At 41.0% G+C, this 18,981-nt stretch overlaps 2 protein-coding genes across 3 annotated transcripts in view; both read right to left on the bottom strand.

Moving 5' to 3' along the window:
* The window catches only part of tamalin (trafficking regulator and scaffold protein tamalin), a 24,217-nt gene extending 23,370 nt beyond the window's left edge, over positions 1 to 847 (bottom strand). The window contains exon 1 of the mRNA XM_031845613.1: positions 484 to 847. Coding sequence (XP_031701473.1) covers positions 484 to 681 — 198 coding nt within the window. The 5' untranslated portion in view covers positions 682 to 847. The remainder of the gene's footprint in view (positions 1 to 483) is intronic.
* A 1,300-nt stretch (positions 848 to 2,147) lies between these two features.
* dgkaa (diacylglycerol kinase, alpha a) lies at positions 2,148 to 18,074 on the bottom strand. Of its 2 annotated transcripts, XM_031845317.1 has the most exons (24): positions 17,886 to 18,072; positions 11,392 to 11,476; positions 10,983 to 11,059; positions 9,631 to 9,760; positions 9,364 to 9,438; positions 9,226 to 9,275; positions 9,037 to 9,111; positions 8,702 to 8,818; positions 7,480 to 7,597; positions 7,241 to 7,329; positions 7,014 to 7,133; positions 6,660 to 6,758; positions 6,361 to 6,438; positions 6,167 to 6,240; positions 6,011 to 6,085; positions 5,848 to 5,933; positions 5,624 to 5,713; positions 5,286 to 5,446; positions 5,130 to 5,194; positions 4,681 to 4,771; positions 4,365 to 4,551; positions 3,464 to 3,581; positions 3,167 to 3,227; positions 2,148 to 3,014 (listed from the first exon to the last, which is right to left on the bottom strand). In XM_031845317.1, exons 2-24 carry the CDS (start codon positions 11,465 to 11,467, stop codon positions 2,934 to 2,936), a joined length of 2,193 nt encoding a protein of 730 aa, XP_031701177.1. In that variant the 5' UTR covers positions 11,468 to 11,476; positions 17,886 to 18,072; the 3' UTR covers positions 2,148 to 2,933. The 2 variants fall into 2 exon arrangements, with proteins under 2 accessions (XP_031701177.1, XP_031701176.1); XM_031845316.1 differs by having other exon boundaries at positions 9,364 to 9,760; positions 17,886 to 18,074.
* Between the last annotated feature and the right edge of the window lie 907 nt (positions 18,075 to 18,981).

Here is an 18,981-nt window from a genome sequence, read left to right as displayed (position 1 = left end):
TATGTTTAAGTGACATTTCAAGAGTTTTAAGGATATGTTGATGACAATGAATCGCAATTACTCTGGTCAGGATAATTGTGACATGACATTTTTAATATTGTCTCATCAAGACTGACAACACTTCACCTCTCACTGCATCCGACAGTTAAGATTGTTTTCTTTTAGATAAAGCAACGCAAAGCTCATGTGCAGTCTAGACATCATTACAAATGACCTCGTCCTTCTGCCAGGTGAAATAATCACGAAATTGAACACAAAAAAGGTGCGTTTTTGCTGAGCTGGTCATCTTGTACATCATGTTAAACAACGTCCACTAAATAAATACTTTATTTGTCCTAAAAAAAACTTGATATTAAACAAATTAAAAGTTAAAAGTAACTTTTAGCGTGCAGCTGTAACTAAATTGATCACTTCGGACTACTTGACCCAAATGAATGAGGACACAGGAGAAGGTACCGCTCAGCAGTTAAACGCACTTCTTACCTTCTTGAGGTTTCTGGGCAGCGTCCCTCCAGAGTAAGCCAAAGTCTTGTAGTTGTAAACCTCCGAGGGGTTCGTCGGTAAGTCCACAGTCCTGCAGCTGTCGGACTTTGACGAGGGGAAATAAATGTCGCTGTCTCGAGATGCGGGTCCACTCTCTGGCCCGCTAGAGTTCACCTTCTTCAGCCTCCTGAACGTCATGTTGAGCTCATATAAAGAGTGGTGGCAAAAGTTGTGGAAAGTACAAATCAAATGTGTCTTGTTGTCCTCAGAGAAGAACCAGTTGTGAGAGATGCTGACCGAGCTGTGAGCTTCAACGTGGAGCCAACAGCTACAATGTGACTTGAGCGTGTTTCTGTTGAAGAGGCTGGGGGCGGGGACTTTTGTTGTGAAGGACACGAATGAGTGCCAATAGGGATGTTGACGCGCATCCTTCTCTGCTGCCTTCATGTGCGCCTCGGATGATTCGGTTTCACCTTTCGGGAAACTGGAGGTGTTTTTGTTTTGGGGTTCGCAGGCTATACTGTAAATGTAGCAACAAGTTTTATTTTCTAGAAATTAGTGGTAAAGTCCAGAGGAAAAAAAGCACACGAAGCATGTAGTCGATGCAGAAGGATTAGTTTATTAATCAGTATTTGGATAATTGATTAGTCGTTTTAATCATTATTTTTCAAGCAAAAATGCCAAATATGTGCTGCTGTCAGCTTCTCTCATGTGAGGATTTTCAGATTGTCTCTGGTTTGTACATAATTTTAACCTGAATGTTTTGGGGTTTGGAATATGTCACTTTGATATCTAAGAAATTGCATTGGTCATTTTTCACTGTTTCCTGACATGTTTTACAATTGATCGTGAAGATAGTTTATCAGTTGCAGACTTAAATCAATACAATGGCAAGAATTGCCCCAGTTCAGTGAATAGTTGTGAAAATGCACTACGTAAGTGACTTTACTCACCTAGAAGATATTTATGCGATTTCTTGCACCCAAAATGGAACTAAATGGACACAAACACTGAGATCAGACTTTTCAGTAAAGTACATGTTGTGTCAAACAACTAAAATTAGGAAACTAAAAAAAATATTGTTTGATGTTAGTGTCAGAGACAAATTTTAAGAATTTATAAGTAGTGCAAAATAGTTTTTTTTGTTAAAAACACAAAACATTATTCAAAGCAGAGTATTTTATATCTCTTAAAACATGTCTTGAGGGTCTCTTTAATGCTCTAGCATATTTACACAAGCCAAGAATAACTTTGTAAGGCAGATATGTGACATTATTATATCATTTGGTGGCTCATGTTATGTGCAAACTGTTGTGTATATCAATCTGACCAGCAGCTGTTTGTAAAGTTTCCAAACATACAGTATGGCAGTATTGATTTGTCCAAAAGTATTTGAAGGCAGCATTTGTTGCTGGCAGACAAAACCTCTCATTAAAAGTCAGGGGTAATATTACTCAGAGAAAAAAAAAACAATATTTATTCCCAGCACAGATTCTTGCTTTGCCAACAAAGAGATCAAGTTGTACAACGAGGAGTTAAGGACTTAAAGAGGCAGAGAAAACTATTATTTTGAGTTAGTGGAGCAGATTATGGCGCTGCCATCGGACGCCCCCTTGTGGTAGAAGAAATAACCCACCACATGAATAATGAGGTCTACCAAACACTGAAGTCCAGATGATTTATTAAACTCTACACAGTGTGTTATTTCAGGCATATTACATAAATATCTTCCAGATATATTGAAATGATATGACTAATTAAGCATTTAAATAAGACAAGTTGGAAGTGAACATATCTCAGCTTTCTTCCACACAAACATACTCACACACGCACAGGAACAGTTACGTGGGCTGACTGCTGCAATGGATATACATGAGTCCCTCTTTTGGTAATGATTCTCCCATTACTGTTCCCAAAAATACTTTCAAGTATCTTCTGAAATGTACTAAAACAAAAGGTGAAGTAACTACAGTCATTTCACAGCATCTTTACAGCCACAAGGACAACAGCAATACTACATGGATTATGCCCAAAGTGCACGTCTACACATCGAGCTCTGTAAAGTCTTCTACCAAAGCCATAACCACAGAGAACAGATTGTAAAGGCACATGAAGCTGAATATTCTTCCTTTAGCGTGATATTCACTTTGCTTTAAATGTTACATTAAGTTCCTACAGAGCAGCATTTCCACTAACTGTGAAGCACTGAGACAGAAGCAGCAAGAGAGTTGGGTATTGATAAAAACACGGAGTACATTTGGTGAAAATAATTTTGCCACGATGCATACATTTGTATTCATACAGTGCCATGCTTTGGTTATGTGTTACAGAGATGCAGTTATCCTAACTTTGACTGTTGCGGTGCGATTATTCTACAACATACACATTCAAAACATTTTTAAAAGTGTAAGTCCTCTATTTACAAAAAAACGTGGCTGCTTCTGAGCAGTTTATTTGTAGTTGAAAAAACCAGATGATTTGGCCTGAGGAGCCATCAACATACTGGCTTGATTCTTGTGTGTGATGTGAATCTGAAAAGGAAATATAGAAAGCAAAATATCCAGTAAATTACAATATAATCGAATCGAAAACATTTCTACTAATTGTATTGCAAAGAGGTGAAATTTGCTTTAATGTTTAATTTATGTTTTTCAAGAAGAAACCGTGTCTGTGTGTTATGTACCGTGCAGGGAGGCTGCATCCACGGCTCTCCATCTATCTGCATCGGTAAGGCTTTCTTCACCCTGAGGGTAAAGTAGAGAGGCGTCAGGTAACAGAATCAATGACCCTAATGTGTAATTAAAATACCAAAAGGAAAGCCAGCATCAGTAATTGTTGTTATTCAAAGAACCAGAGGATTATCCTTAGCTGGTGATCAAAGTCACCCACAAGCCATTGTCAAGACTTTTGGGAGTAAAGACCAAGGCTTTAGAGCTCAAAGCCGGACGAGTCTGAACATGTCTGTGAGGCTGTTTCTCACCTGATGGTGATCTGTGACGTTTTTGCAAGCCTCACAGCACTCGTAAGACCCGTGTATATCCGTCCCATCTCCATGGCTCCTTCAAGGCCGACCACTTCTAATCGACGGTCACTGAGATCTGACAAGAACACACGGACATACTGAACATCCAGCGCACAATCCAATCACTTAGTCTGAGACAAAAAACAAATATCAGTCATCATTTTTATTCTAAAAATGCTCTATAAACTACCTTCCAAGACAGACTAAATCAGCAACTAGCCGGTGAACACACTGGAGAAGTTTTTAGAGTAAAAGAGAGTCAATATTAGACGGGTGGACACAAACACGACTCCAAATGGATGCTAATGCTCTGCTAACAAGTTGTGTTTAGCTGCTCGTTTCTGCTGACCTCAATTGGCCAGAAAAATCAGTTAATGCAGGTTTAACTACTAGAACAGCATGAAAACACGTCAGACCAATTAATCACATGGGAGCCAGTTTAACTTACTGCATTTAATGATTTGTGCAAAAGATCCTCTTAAAGCTACATTAATTGATTTACTTTTTTCGACCACTTGGGAGCAGCAGACCAAGCAGAAAACACAGTCTGATATCCGTTGTTCAGTCAAGCGTTTTAGCAAACAGCAGTCACAGAGCAACATAATTTATTTGGGGTCCTGTTTGTGTCCACCTGACAAAAGTCACTCCATTCACCCTCTCTCTGAACAGGTACAGTGAGTTTATCAGGACCTTTCTGCTAAAAACAGCCGACGTTTAATGAAAGTGAAGTTTGTTGGTGGTTAAAACAAAACAAAGAGCTGACAGAGGTTTAAAAGCTTCACATCGCTGAGGGAAACTGCAGATAAATCAGATTAAATCTCATATGCACCCTGGTCTAATTTAACTAAAGACAAAATACCTTGTGAGGTCACTTTCAGGATTTCTGGGTCGACAATCACCTCGGGCTCTTCCTGACTCGTCATTCCCTTCGTGTCCCCTTTTTTGGTCTCACCCCATAGGTTGGAGCCACCGTGCATGCTGGGAATGTTTAGGACAGCAACCCCTTCTAGAGACAGGCTACTGAGGTCCAGTGGAGTACCAGAGCACTGAAGAAGAAACACCATAAAGCATCAGTGCTCTGTCCGGTTGTGGGACAGTTCTTTTTCTCTTACTACAGAAGAGTTTGTTTCAAAGACAAAATACAAAACTTGCAAAAGCTGATGCGGTGTTCTCACCTCGATTGTTAGACTTTCGTTCAGTTTCTTGCAGGAAGCGGAGATGGTTTCTGAAGTGGCAAATTCAAAATACCACAGCTTGTTCTTCATTCTGCAATCATAAAAAAGTGTGTTTTTCAGATTTAAGTGATATTATTTTTCTCTTTTTATCACACACAGCTCTTTAGATGGAGGAAGAGTCAAGTTGCAACGCTTGCTGCAACAAAACAAACCTGTGTTCTTTTTTCTGCCCTTTTAATTAATTTTTTTTACTGCAAACAGGAAAAATTAAAGTAAAACCGACGTTCCTCAGGTCTGCTTTTTTGTTGAACGGTACATCTGTTCGAGGTGTGATTTTAAAATGGTGTTGCGTTTCATTACTGTGAGTGGGATATTGCTCATTGTTTGCTATTCCTGAAGAAGTGCCCTAGAAACTAATACTATGTTTCACCAAATTGTTGAATGCCTACCTGCTGTTAAATTTCTGGGGATGTTTCTCCCTCATTGTGTGAAACCGGTGGGCGATGGAGGCATCCTGTCAACACAACAAAACCCAGTAATGATCCAAACACAAAGCTGAAAAAATAAACACTTCCTTTTGTGCGACGTATTTCTGAGAAACCCACCACTCCAATAGAGAAGTAGTTGTTGATGATTTCATAGGGCACTGGGTCGCCCTTCTCCTGATTCTCATCTGGGATGACCTGCACACTCCAGCGGTCCATCAGCACCTGAGAGCTCCCCTCGATGTCTTTAAGAATACGACTCAGATCCTCACCATCATATCCTTCAAAAAGAAAACAGCATAGAACGATAAACATGACTAATATAGACAAATATTTGGAGAACTTCTCTTTCAATGAATCACATTCAAACAAACACACAAATGAACAGCAACAGAGCATATACGCATCAAGCTGTTTCAATATTTTATTACAAGAAAACACTCTTATTAATTTCTCACCTCCGCCCCATCGCAGACATCGCGCGAGGTCATTTCCTGTGCCAAGAGGAAGCACAGCGACAGGTGGTCGTACCAGCAGATTGACTTTGTCTGATAGCAAGAAAAGGAAAAAGGGAAGCAAGTAGAAAGCGCGCGTCACATTGGTTTTAACCAGAAGCTCATGATGTGGCAGCTATCGCGTGCCTTATATAAAGCTTACTCTTGTAGTGATCCGCCAATCTCACCTATTGCGTCTAGAATCCAGCCAACTGTGCCGTCTCCCCCGCACACCAGGATCCTGTAATCCTGCAGATTTCTGAAGAAACTCAGTCTGAAAGCGAGATGATGGGGATTTTAACATTCTATTCTATTTCATGCTGCTCATAATCTATTGTACCAATTACTCACCCTGGTCCAGGTCCGCCATTGCACAGGTTGTGTACTTGCCGTGGATTCAGTAAATACTGAAATTTATGCAGGACTCTGGAATACAGAAAACCAGGCTAAACAATGTGCAAGTATTAGACATCCATTTCTTCACGGACATATCTCTCCTGGACTCACCTTTCTCCCTGCTTGCCACCACTTTTAGGGTTGACAAACACTAGAAGAGGATGGGTGTTTGGCACAGGGCTGATCTGTTGAATGGTAAACAAATGGTGTAGTTTGATAAACTGATTGAATGCCAAATGACTGAACCCTGTCATTGTAAATATTCAGCATTGAAAAGGCTTCGTTGGGGATATTATTAATAATACCTGAAGCACTTGTCCATCAGGAGTAGTATTGAGCTCGCTGTCATCTGTTGACCCTGAGCAGCCATTGTTTGGTCTCTCCTTTAGGGACAAAAACAAAAGGTAAATATTAAATAAACCGGAGAAAATGTAATAGATTTGTCTGCCTTTTGAGTACAATGAAAAATCTCTACACACTGTCAAAATGCCACACGGGTGAGAAAGGTTTACAAACAAGAAACAGCCCTGGGCTGATATTATGCTCTGCGTTGGTGTGACAGGCAGTGTTTGTATTGTGTGTGTGCCCGAGGATAATTCTGTACCTTTACAACAGGATATATTGCCCATGGAGGCAGGATATGGTCTCTGAGGGGCCCACAGGTACACTCTGTTGGGTCCTGGTCTGCACATGCATCATGACGCTGTAAAACATAAACAGAGAGAGATACATCAAATGAACTCCCAGCACAACAGTGATGACAACTGACAGGATCCAAATATATCTTTAAAAAAAAAAATTTTTTGCATTTCCGCCTCACAGTTAGGGGAAGGAGAGGAGGAAACCAGCATTTACAGACTGAATGTGGGTGCCCGATAACACAAATGCATATTTTCTCCTCATTGCCCATAAATAACTTATTCCTAAAAATCTGTCACACATCGAAATACGTCCTCACCATCGTGTGGCACCACACACAGTGTTTGCCCGTTAAGCCTTGATAGCTCTTGATCTTCTTCTGGCATTTTTCACACTTCCTTGAGTCACAGTTCCCACTCACCCAGTCGTGTGCTGGAACCTGAAATATGAGATGAATGTTATAATGTCCCTATAAGAGCACTCAGAACACAGGATAACGTCTACTATAGACTGAGAGTGTCACTGTAAATGGAGACAAGGACATACCCCTGTTTCTTTCTTTGACTTCACATACGTCCTGGTACAGGGGCCTGGGTTCCTGTTAGCACAGCGGCCGTGGACTGTGTATTTGCAGCCTGTACAACACAACACATATCTCAGCTGTCATATGATGTTTACATTATTATAAATTGAAGGTTTCTATCTAAAACCTGTAACTACAATTCTCAATTTTGTCATTACAGTTTGATAAATGTCGCCCTCTTCTGGTGAGTTCGGATACTCACAGGTGCAGCAGAGTCCTTGTTTCCTCAGACCCAGCAGCATGCTTTGACACACGTTGCAGTAAACGGGCTTATTGAAATGCTTCATCCTCCAAAGGTGCTGCCCGTCCTTCTGAGTCATCTGGTAGTTGTAGGAGCAATCATTGAAGATGGTAATGAAAAAAGAAAAAAAAGAACATCATGGTTGGAAACAATTCAAATAGAAAAATAAATGTAACCAAAAAAAAAGCTTATATCCGTTTCCTTTTGGTACATTTTGGATCAAACTACACAAACAGTTGAATCATAAAAACATTGTGGGCAAGGCCTGCATTTCACAGTTGTTTTTCACACCTACGCTAATGAGATTGCTGATTATGCAGTATGTAGAGGCTCTACACATCATGACATACAGTGTAGCACCATATTCAAATCAACACCGACTATAACCTCAAATTTTCAACAGAAGATTATAAGGTTGCTTTTCAATCTGTTTACAGGGCGGCCAGCGCCTTTATCCGGATTACACACTGAAATGCTTTTTTTCCCCCGACATGATGAATCATCCTCTCACTTACTGCATGACGCATAGCCAGCAGGCCACCAAAAAGCACACAGCAACTGTGAGGGGGCTGAATTCATGCACCCCTGGCTTCAAATGTCCATTGGTGGCTAGAAATAGCCTGAGGGGAAGTCCCTGGCATTGTTGTAGTGGCTAAACCTAGTCGCAGAGTCCAATGGTTTTAGACCACCACAGTGAGCGTGCAGACAGGCAGTCTAACAGTAAGTGGCTCTTACATCCGTGGCAACATATTAAACAAATCTCATAACACAAAACTGAGCTGTCCTTGTTTTATGACGACCGATTTTATGTATACGCCCAATGTCAAAATGATTAATTTCTTTAGTCAAACATAGTTCCTAAAGACTGTTTTTTTAAGCAAGTACTTTGTTTAATGTGGACAGAGATTCTGCAGAGTAAATGAAAAACACTTCAGCACTCCGATGGTGCAGAGCTTGCATGAGAGGAGATGACATTACCACACCCTGTAACACTGAGTCGGCAAAAAGGCCCTTTTCGTCTATAAGGGTCTATAAGGGAGGAGGCAAAGGACAGAGGAGAGGCATGCAGGTTTCCCAAGAGCAGTAAAAGTGTGTTTTACAACCTGCTGTAAAAGGAAATATATATCTGAGTTAAGCATTTAAGGCCAACACTACAAAGAGAAACACGCTGCTTTTAAAGTACCTTAAGACCCAACAAGACCAGCAAGGGAACATTGTTCATGCCTCCCTCCACCCACTCCTCCAGAGACACTGTACCACTGCTGTCAGCATCAATTGCTGTCATCATGTCCTTCAGAACCTGATGAAATGACATTTGATTATTATCCAATCAGCACACAAACCTCTATTGCTTAGAAAAGAACATATGGTTTCTGAATCATGCGTGGGAATTTGTGGATTTTCATAGGTGCATCTATCGCCATGTATTCTATGCAACCATATCTTCTACAAATAAGGATAAAAGTGCAGTGCGTACACGCTTTCATGTGTCTGATTGTGACACTTTGTGAAACTTACCGGCCTCAGCTCTGACACATCCCATCCGAGGTATTCTGCAGCATGCATCATCTGAGCAATAATCCGATCCACTTCCTGTTTGAAAAACAACAAAAGACTTGCTTTAGTATTGTGGATGGTATGATACAGTGCTTCCACAATTCAGCCAAACCTGACAATCACACGTGAAAGATTCCCACAACAACTTACAGAGCTGTCGAGGACTCCGTTGCCGTCTCTGTCATAGAGCTTGAAAGCAACTAAAGAGAGAGGGGAAATGAAAGTGCAAGTGCTGGACCAAGTCATTACTCAAATTATCTTTGGCAGAAAAGAAAACAAAGGACTCACACTCCAGCTTGTCCCGAGGCTGGCCATCCTCCAGCAGAGAGAAGTAACATGAAACATCCTTCAGAAAGACCTCCTCTACAGGAGAGACAGAGGAGAGAGAGAGAGAAAGAAGGATGGCTGTGAACCATATCTGCACAAACAGCACCTCACAGGCTTGTGGTGAGAAATGAACCCGTGCCAAATAGGCCACGGCGTAAATTGATATGGGCACGCTGCAAAGTAGCATGGAGGCAGTGAGTTGTGTTAATACATGGTGTATAATCTCACTGGCACTGTCTTCCTGGGTGGGTTCAGAGTTTTGGAAGGAGCGGAAGAGTCGCTGGCAGAGATCCGCAGGGAAGTCCTCCACTTCTAAATAAGTCTTGAGGAACAGACGAAAGCCTTCTTCATTGATGCACTGGGAAAAAAAGAATTTGGAGAGACAATTATTTTTACTGTGCTTTTGTGAATGGTCAAATTAAATGTTTTAACCGTCTGTGGATGTGTGTGTGTGTGTGTGTTAACTTCTGCATTTTTCAAATTCACCTCTTCTGAAAATAAGGGAAGATGACATTCACCATGCGAAAATCCTTTATCTGATGTGTTGTTTTCTCAAGAAAAGAAACACCCTTGTTTTGAGCTTGAGAGTCATGTACTGTAAGTGCATCCGGCGGGGGTTGGAAGGCTTTCAAAAGCTCAAGATGTTTCTGAGAAACATTTAATCCAGTTTTCAAAGTTGGAGAGTGGTTGCAGGGTTTTCACTGGAAAATGACCAAGAAAGAAGCCCCTGAATCAAGATTTCAGTCCATCTGTTTGGCCTGGCATCTGTCTTTCCCGCATGATAATGTGGGGGGGGGGGGGGGTAACAAGCAACAGTCCCTTGATAACGATAAACAAAAACCCAATTCTTGTTGACATTATGCTATTTCCCCCGGTTGATACCCCTGCCGAGCTGCCCCAGTAATAAACCAGATAACAAAAACAAAAGAAAACAAAAGCCAAATGAAAGTAAGCCCACGGAGTCAGCATCATAATTGAACACACACACACACACACACACACACAGATTTACAAATAGCAGTATTATTCAGTGTGTTTTGAAAGCTATTAACCAGTACTTTATGGCAGTATTCAGGCTGTCTCCCATCAAAAATTAATTTCCTTCCAATTATGTAATTAAACTGGCAGTAGCCAAATTATCCATGTGAAATTACTGTATTTGCTTCCTGCACAAATTAGTTGGCAGTGTCACCCACTGACATTACAGAATAGGAAAGATCTTTTTCAATCACATTTGAGCTTACGCTGAACCACGGCAGTCAGCACACTGTTCGGCACAGCCTTGCTGCGTGGGCAAAACAAAGAAGGTGATTTACATCTGCAACCTCGCTTGACTGCGCTGAAGATATTTCTAATGGACAGCTTAGTCAAAATGATCGATTGGTTTTAAATCTAATTAATTAGCGTAAGAAAATCAGTAACTGTTCAATAAACATAAATCAAATGATCGTTATCTCATTAAACTGCTCCGCCGCTGAGAGATGAAATTCGGTTAAATGATGTGCCTCGTAGCTGACATTTCTGTGAGTGAGTTTTGGACCTGATGGTGAACAGCAGGACACACCATCCCGTCCCCTCACCTCTCCATGTCTGTGCCGGGCCAGACGGCCATCTGCATCAAATTCCCTCAGCACGTCCTTCACCTTCAAGCTGCAGTCTGGAAGCAAAGACACACAGGTCACACAGGGATACACAAAAGTAGATAAAAAGTAGATTCTTCACATATTACTCTACTGTGTGCAACCATTTAAGAATCCACATTTCTGAGATATCATGTACGCATACAGTATGAATACACAATGAATCCAGATTTATTGAGAAAAAAATAAAAGTGCATGCTTTATTTGAAAAAACTAAATAATGTGTCAGACTGCAACCTCTTCTAGATATGAGCGAGTGTATACGAGTGTGCGTGTGGGTGGAAGTGGAAGTGAAGGGGGGTGTTAAGCGCTGAGAAAGCTGCCCGCCCGCCTGTCTGTCTGTACTCACATTCAATGTACTGCTGGAGCTGGATAAAGTCAACAGGGTTCAGTTCCTTTACCTCTGGGTTTGTGGGGGTGGACATGGCGCCTACCTGTGCACAAGCGAGAGAAACAGTGAGACATAGACGGATAGAAAAGAGAAGGTGGGTGCATAGTAGCCTGCCTCTTTGTAGAACATAAAAGCAAAAGATAGCATCTTCCATCTCGCTCTGTCAAAAAAAAAAAAAAAGCATGATTGTAGACCGGGAGAATCATACTCAACATCCAAAGTTTGAGTGAAGCAGAAAGAAGGCAGTAACTGTCAGAGAATATGTGGAACCGTGTAGAGCGTCTGCAGTCAACACTGTACACGTGCGAAAATGTCTTTTCTCTTTCTGGTGAACACAATGAATAATAATAATAGGTTTGTGGGTAAATTGATTTCCGTGTGTGCTCTGAAATGCCGCTTCCAGCCATTAACAATGGTGTGCTCTCACGTCTTTATTTGAAATCTCTCACCACATGTGACTAGCCACTAAAAACTGGGCCAACAGTCTGGTAGAAATGATGTCAGGTTAACGGTACTATGATACTTGGACTCTAGGGATTCTCTGCACCTTTCCACATACTCACTGGCTTATATTTGATTTATAAAATACCAGATATAGGGAGCATATGGTTTAGTTCAGCTCAAAGGAGTACAATGGTGTTGAAATGTGGCAAAAATCTTATAGAGGTAAGAAAAACTAACTGGCTTGTCAAGGGACTTCCCCTCCAAACAAAAGGAAGAGACTCAAATGTCATACAAAGCTGAGAGACGAGCTTGTAATCGCAACAAGTCCGAAGCATGAAGTCTGGATGAACATTTGGTGGGCTCGTTATGAGAAGTTTCACAAGTAAACATGCAGTTAAAGCATAATGTAAAGAGATTCCCTAATGACAGGAAACAAGGAGACAAAAGTATATGCATTAATTATTTAAGATAGAAGAGCAACAAGTTAATGGAGGGGGAAAAAGATGGCATCCTAACATCCTGTGTAGATGCATGCCAGTAAAATGTTGCAAAATACGTAATGCAGTTCATGATGATGATGATGATGATGATGATGATGATGATGAGGGAATTTTGTTATCCAGAAAATGTGATCTTTCCAGGCAGGTCTATCATAATAAGCACCAAGCAATAGCACACATGCTTTTTTTTGGTATTTAAGAGCGAACATTTGAAGTAAAGGTGGCAACGGTGGATAAGTGGAGAGCAGGGCCCTCCTTCAATCAGAGGATTGGCGGTTCGATCCCCGGCTCCGACTCCGCTAGTCGCATGTCGATGTGTCCTTGAGCAAGACACTTAACCCCAAATTGCTCCCGTAGGTGTGATAGAACTGAATCGTAAGTCGCTTTGGATACAAGCGTCTGCTAAATGACTGTAATGTAAAGCCATGTAATATTCTTGTCGATAAAATAACACATTCTCCTGTTGAGTTAATAAGCAATAAAATGCATCCTTGCTCCATTTAATAATAGTAAGAGGTTTTGTTGTTTTTCTTGGTCTGGTATGACCAGTAGCTTATGGTGGCTAATGTTAGCAAACTTTAGATGGATAGGCCATTACTGAATCCATTTACTGACTATTCTACTCTAACTGTAACACCTATAGTTTTTACACTACGGCTTTTCACCATTAACTATCAATAATCATCGCTTGTTAAGGACCACAGCAGTGATTTCACCTGATTTAGTTAAAACATACTTAACATAACTGCTCTGTGTTATCCATCACAGCAAATTGCATTCAGTTTTGTCTAAATTACATTTTAGGGTATACTGCAGTTGAGACAAGAAATTCAGTTCTTACACTACTCTGTTGGAGCGCACAAATCAAGAATGTTTTAACAGTCTGCTGACTAATTTCCATACTAATGTATGTAAATGAATGGCAATGGGGGCCTGGAATAGGAAAGGCAAATTCAAACATAATTTCAACATATTTGAGGAGTTAAATACACACATAGGACACTGTAAATCTGATATCGAAGACCATTCTATCATCAACTACACAAAAGTGAAGCATATCAAAGACTGTGTGGTGGTTTTTTTCCAGTCCAGGCTGATGAATAGGTCCTCACTGTAAATGTGTTGTTCACACTGTTGTCCGCAGGTGTTATCACACATTAAAGTGAAGCCCGGCGCAGGTATCAGTGATGGCTGCCTGCACTCAACACAAAATCAGAGAACTTAAAAGGACAAAGAATGTACTGAGAAAAAAAAAAAGAAATAATCTGAAATAACACCCACTCCTCGCATGTGATTATATCCATTTGCGGTCTTTGGACTCTGAAAGGTTCACGCTGTCCTCACTTAATTCCCTCAAAAGGTCAGCAGCGTTGCCTAGCAGTTTCTGTTTATGCAGCCAATCAGGTGGGCCAGGTCTGTATCAACAGCAGAGTGACACATGGAGCAATCATGAAAATCCATCTGGCACTGATCACCTGATTACAGCCTGAACCTCTTTATTCTAAAAATATGCATCTGGCTCCATCTTCAAACACTGTCGTATGAATAAGGTAAAAATAGTCATAAAAGATACCTCTTAATTTAGATAACTCCGGGAGGTGTTTGTCATTTCCTGTTTTCATGCTTTCCAGAGGAGCGTGACGTCGTGAGCAGCATCACGTCTACTTTGTCTCCTTACCAACTGAGCACCATCATCGTTATTGTCTGGTTCGACAAGATCTCGAGCCTATCGGAGTAATCTGATTCCTCACTTCCTGATTAGATAATGATTTGCATGCACGAGGCAGAGTGGAAATCAGGACCAGTCAGAACACGGAGCACAGGAAGAGGCATTCCCTGCACTTAGAGATGAATAGTGTCCCGGAACAAGTATGAATATTTTAGGTGGGTTTTAAGGAATGTCTGAGGCTTGTTAGGACTTAATACAGACCATGTGACGTACTGCTTCTGGGCTGGCTCTCAATAAGGTTACACCGCTGAGCTTAATGAGGGATCGGTTTATGTTACTTTATGGAAACATGTATGAGGTAGAGACTCTGTTGTGTAGAGGCGAGAAAGATTTAAATGTGAGCTAACAGGAGTCACACATAGCCACCATTCATTGTGAGTTACTTTGATTCGCTCTACTGACAAGACAGAGGTATTATTCTGTTTGAACAGAATGTCACTCCATATAATCGTTACAGAATAGATTGTGCAGCAATGCACAAGAGCTACACTCTCCCGGCTTTATGCGGGGCCAGTAGTGGTTCTTCAAAAAGCAATAAAGAACAATTTAAATGTTAAAATGTTGTTTTTCAAGTAGCAACAGCTTGTGTGTGCAACTTCCACACCCACATAAACCTCTGAAAAACCGTCTGTTTAGAGCCCGACACCGGCCTTGACTTCTGACCGCTCAACTGAAAAAATGCCAAAGCAACCGCTATACAGAACGATCACACGGTGAAATAATTGGAGATTTAGAGTGGACGGTTCAGTTGGCATTTTCCTTCACATATGCATGCGTTTTAATTATGATCCACAATCATAAAGCACTCTCTTCACAAGAATCATTTCAAGGTACACACTCGGGGAATATTTGTGCAAGCTGTCATAATGCCGACTCCTTGTGTCGAGCAAAATCTGCTGTTTTGCAACACTTGCAGGGTGCAAGCCATTGACTTCGTCATTCTGTGGTTGGAAAACACTGCTCAGGTTCTTTGAACAGAGAGCAAAGTCTATGTCTAATTCTTGGGGGTTTGTGTTTCCCCCCCGAAACTACATTTATCTTCAGTGAAGTGCGTACAGATTGCCTCAGGTTAACAGAAGGGGGAGGACGGACATGCTCAGTTGCTATGGAAAGTGTTTCCCTCCATCAGCTGCTCCCTGTCAGAGCACGGCCACGGGTGACTAACAGGTAGGACGAGGCAGAGTGGGAGGCAGAAGGGGGGGGGGGGCAGTCAGCATAGCTGTGAGTCTTCCCCCCGCAGCTTCGCCTCCTCCCACGCTATGAGCCTCGTTCGGCCTTCAGAAACCAGAGGCCACGCTCTAAATTGCATTCTACATGCAGATGTTAGTGTGACTCATTGCATGAACAGGGGAATACTTTCTTACAACTATAAATGGTCTGTGTGTTCAGGGGGTCACTTTGCAGGCCGAGCTAGAAGTTTCAAATGAGCAGTATTTTTTGACTTCCTGAGTCGAACAATCATAGAAAAAAACAAAAAACACTTCTTCACATTTATGTATCCCGAGAGCTACAGCCAGTAACCATGACTTCCCCTGGTTGTTTTATATCTTCACGTTGTTTCATTATAGTAAATATCGATGTATTGTGTACTGGAAAATGAGTGGTTGACTTCACTGAAAGAGATATAGTATATATATTTCTTTGATAAATTATGTTATGCATGGTCCTGGATAAAAATATTGATCCAGCTGGTGTAAGATTTATCAAGTAAAAAATGCAAAAACCAGGGTTTAAAGTAATGAGTATGCTAAATGAGAGCAAAACATGGGTCTCCCTTGTCTACTGCGTATGGTAATATTTGAAGAATTGAGTGGTACGCAAACTACAGCAGGCTAAAGTTAGTAGAAACACTGGAGAACTTGAACACAATCAACATGGGTTGTAAATCTGCCAAAAACACCAAATGGAAAACAACAAAAGACTTTCACCACAGAATGAATCACAGATTCTTGGGAAATGTAGGCGAGGCTTTGCTCACTCTGTGAGGACTGCTCATCACTCTGGGTTCAGTCTTGAATGTGACTTATATAATCGTTGTTTTTTTTGTGTGGCAGCAGCCTTGTAGAACACCACGCTGCGCTGAGAGAAAATAAAACCTCAACACTGCCTAGACTTGAGAGAGCAAATGCTGTCATACAGCAGCCACTGTTTGCACATATCAGGGAGTCTCGCCTGGTTCACCCACAGATCTATCCACGACTGAAAATGAAACATTAAATGTCCCTTTTTTTCAATGATTCCATCTGAAATGCAGCCACATACTCTTCTTCACTATCATGTCAGTAATTCAGGGATCTGGGATCTTTAGGGGATTTCAGTATACTCGATTGTATTTGCTCATGTGAATTGTTTTTGAAATATGAATGGATGAGCCTAACTAGGAGAGAATAAGTGATTTTATAAGTTACAGCATTTGAGCTGTACTAAGGCACATTCTAATCACTTCACGTGACAACAAGAAAGTAGTGACTCATGAAAGAAAAAGGGATTAAAATCATAGTCACGAATACAGGACTCTGGCAGACTCAAGGGAATATCGTAATGAAGGAAGTGAAGGCTAAATGGAAGATATAACTGCTGAATTTAGAGAAGTGAAATGCCATTGCTTTGGTCACACTGGCTACAGCTAATATGTATACACTAAACTGCAGATCACAAAATGGGCTAAATTCTAGTGCATTTAAAGCCTCTAGCTTCAGATGTAATGATGGGACAGCTGTCCCGACAACAGTATTGATTGACTGTGACTGAAAACTCTCTTGCAGCTAAAAACACAGAGACTCCCCAGCTTTCAACTAACTCGCTGGTAATAAACACACAGCTCGACCAGGAAAGCGTCACCTGGAAATAAAGTGGCCTTAGTTAAAACTGAGATTTCAGGAGAAAAAGGAGAAAACACAGACCTGCGTAAGATTTTCCTGTATGTTTTGTTTTACCAGTTAGCTTAGAGCACTTCCCAATTTGCAAGTGCCAAATGGCAATGAAAGGGAAGCTTTGAGTAAACAATGACCACACAGCAGGGCGAGTGCCCACCATCATCTACTTCACACTGTGGGGGATTTAGTTATCCCACCAGTGACAAAAACACAGTGAAAACCCTCCGAGGTGGTTTTATGTCTATTTTGACTGAGGTTTCACTGTCCTGCATTGGAATAGGACCATATCCTGCAATAAACATAATAGCAGTCACTCAGATAAGACCCTATCATGGGGCAATAACAAGAGCAACCTCCTTGCTCAATGCAATAGTGATATCATAACGCTGTAGCATGTGTGTTTAAATAAAACTTATAGTCCTTTACACCAAAGTATATCTTCAGACATGACAGCCCTACCGCTTCAGACACTACCAATTCCCCATCTGAGATATGAATTGCTCTATTCTGTAAATAGACAGAGAGGATGTAATTTAAGCAGCCTGCCATTAACAGTCATGACACGCTGCAAAGGGAACTAAAATTATGATGAGTTTAAAAAAGAAAGAAAGACATATGACCGTGCATTAACATGCAATAGGTCTGCCCTGTTGTCTGTTGTTCGGCAGAGTGAATTACTCCACAATTAACACACAGCTACTCGCTGACATGCGCGGAGCGGAAAGCCTTCGATTACTAAATGCGCGAATTGTTGACAGCAGCACAAAAAACAAACAGGCTAAAAATGATACACTGTATGAGACCTTCGTTGATCTGCAGCGAGCCGCTCAGGGCTGCACAGAAACTTCAATCAATACCTCGAGTACCGGACCTCCGTGCTGTTTGTTGTTGAGAGTCATTTACCTTCTCTGTCGTGGTGCGGTTCAACAACCGGTGAAAAATCCTGCTTTCACAAGTGGCCGTTAACTTTAAATGGAGGCAGCAGCAGTTCGGCGAAGTGGAAGCAGTGAACTAATGCAGAGCAGTGACTGAGTGAGCGGATCCTCCTGTCAACTCAAGCACCGCCTCAGCTGCTCCGCGCCCTCTTCTATGCAAGCCAATACACAATCGGTGCACCAGCCTGCCTCCATCTGCAAAGTTGCGAAAGTAATGCTCATTAAAATGATGCAGCTTTAACCTGTCACATCACATCATTCCTCTAACGCTAAAAGTAAATCAATGCAATTTACACTATAGGCATTTAAAAAAAATAATACTAATAACTAATTAATAAGTACAGTAGCTCCATTTTCCATATGGAGCCACAGTTCATTTGCAAAGTAGCAACTTTTTTTTTTAAAGTGTGCAAGCATGTATTTTGTAGCTCCCTATATGCTAGGCTAGGCTATGATTTGGTGATAACATAACGGCCCCCTGTAGCCAATCAGAAACGAGTATTTTTACTGCGTTATCTACTGGCAATGGTGGAAAGTAACACTAAGCACAAATTTGAGGTACTTGTACTTTAATTGAGTACTTCCACTTCTTGCAACTTTATACTTTTTAGTTCACTACCTTTATTTGGTGGCTGTTGTTACTAGATAATAGGTTTATAAAATATGCCTTTTTATAGATTAAACTACCCAAGAACATTATATAATCCATTGTGCCAAAAATACTTCACAAACATTATAAATGCAGCACTTGTAATGTAATGCCTACCACAAATATATTAGTTAATATTCTATCCATATATTTTAACTGCTGCACTATTTTATGTCTTAGATTCGCATCAAAATGGTCATTGCCTTTTGACTACTTCTCTGTAATTGTTGTACATGACAAAAATCCCTTGAAACTAATGGGAGTATTTTCAGTGCGGTACTGCTACTTGTGCTGTACATTTTGTAGAAATGTTCTTCGAAACATATTCATTAACATATTCTGAGGAATGCTTAGTATGTGGCTTAGCATGGGGACTGCGGTATGCCTTGCAGCAACCAACCACATCACATAATAA

This window comes from Anarrhichthys ocellatus, unplaced genomic scaffold, assembly GCF_004355925.1.
Source record: "Anarrhichthys ocellatus isolate YVR2014 unplaced genomic scaffold, GSC_Weel_1.0 scaffold5, whole genome shotgun sequence".
NCBI classification, from domain to species: Eukaryota; Metazoa; Chordata; class Actinopteri; order Perciformes; family Anarhichadidae; genus Anarrhichthys; species Anarrhichthys ocellatus.
This window is presented reverse-complemented; position numbering and strand designations above follow the sequence as displayed.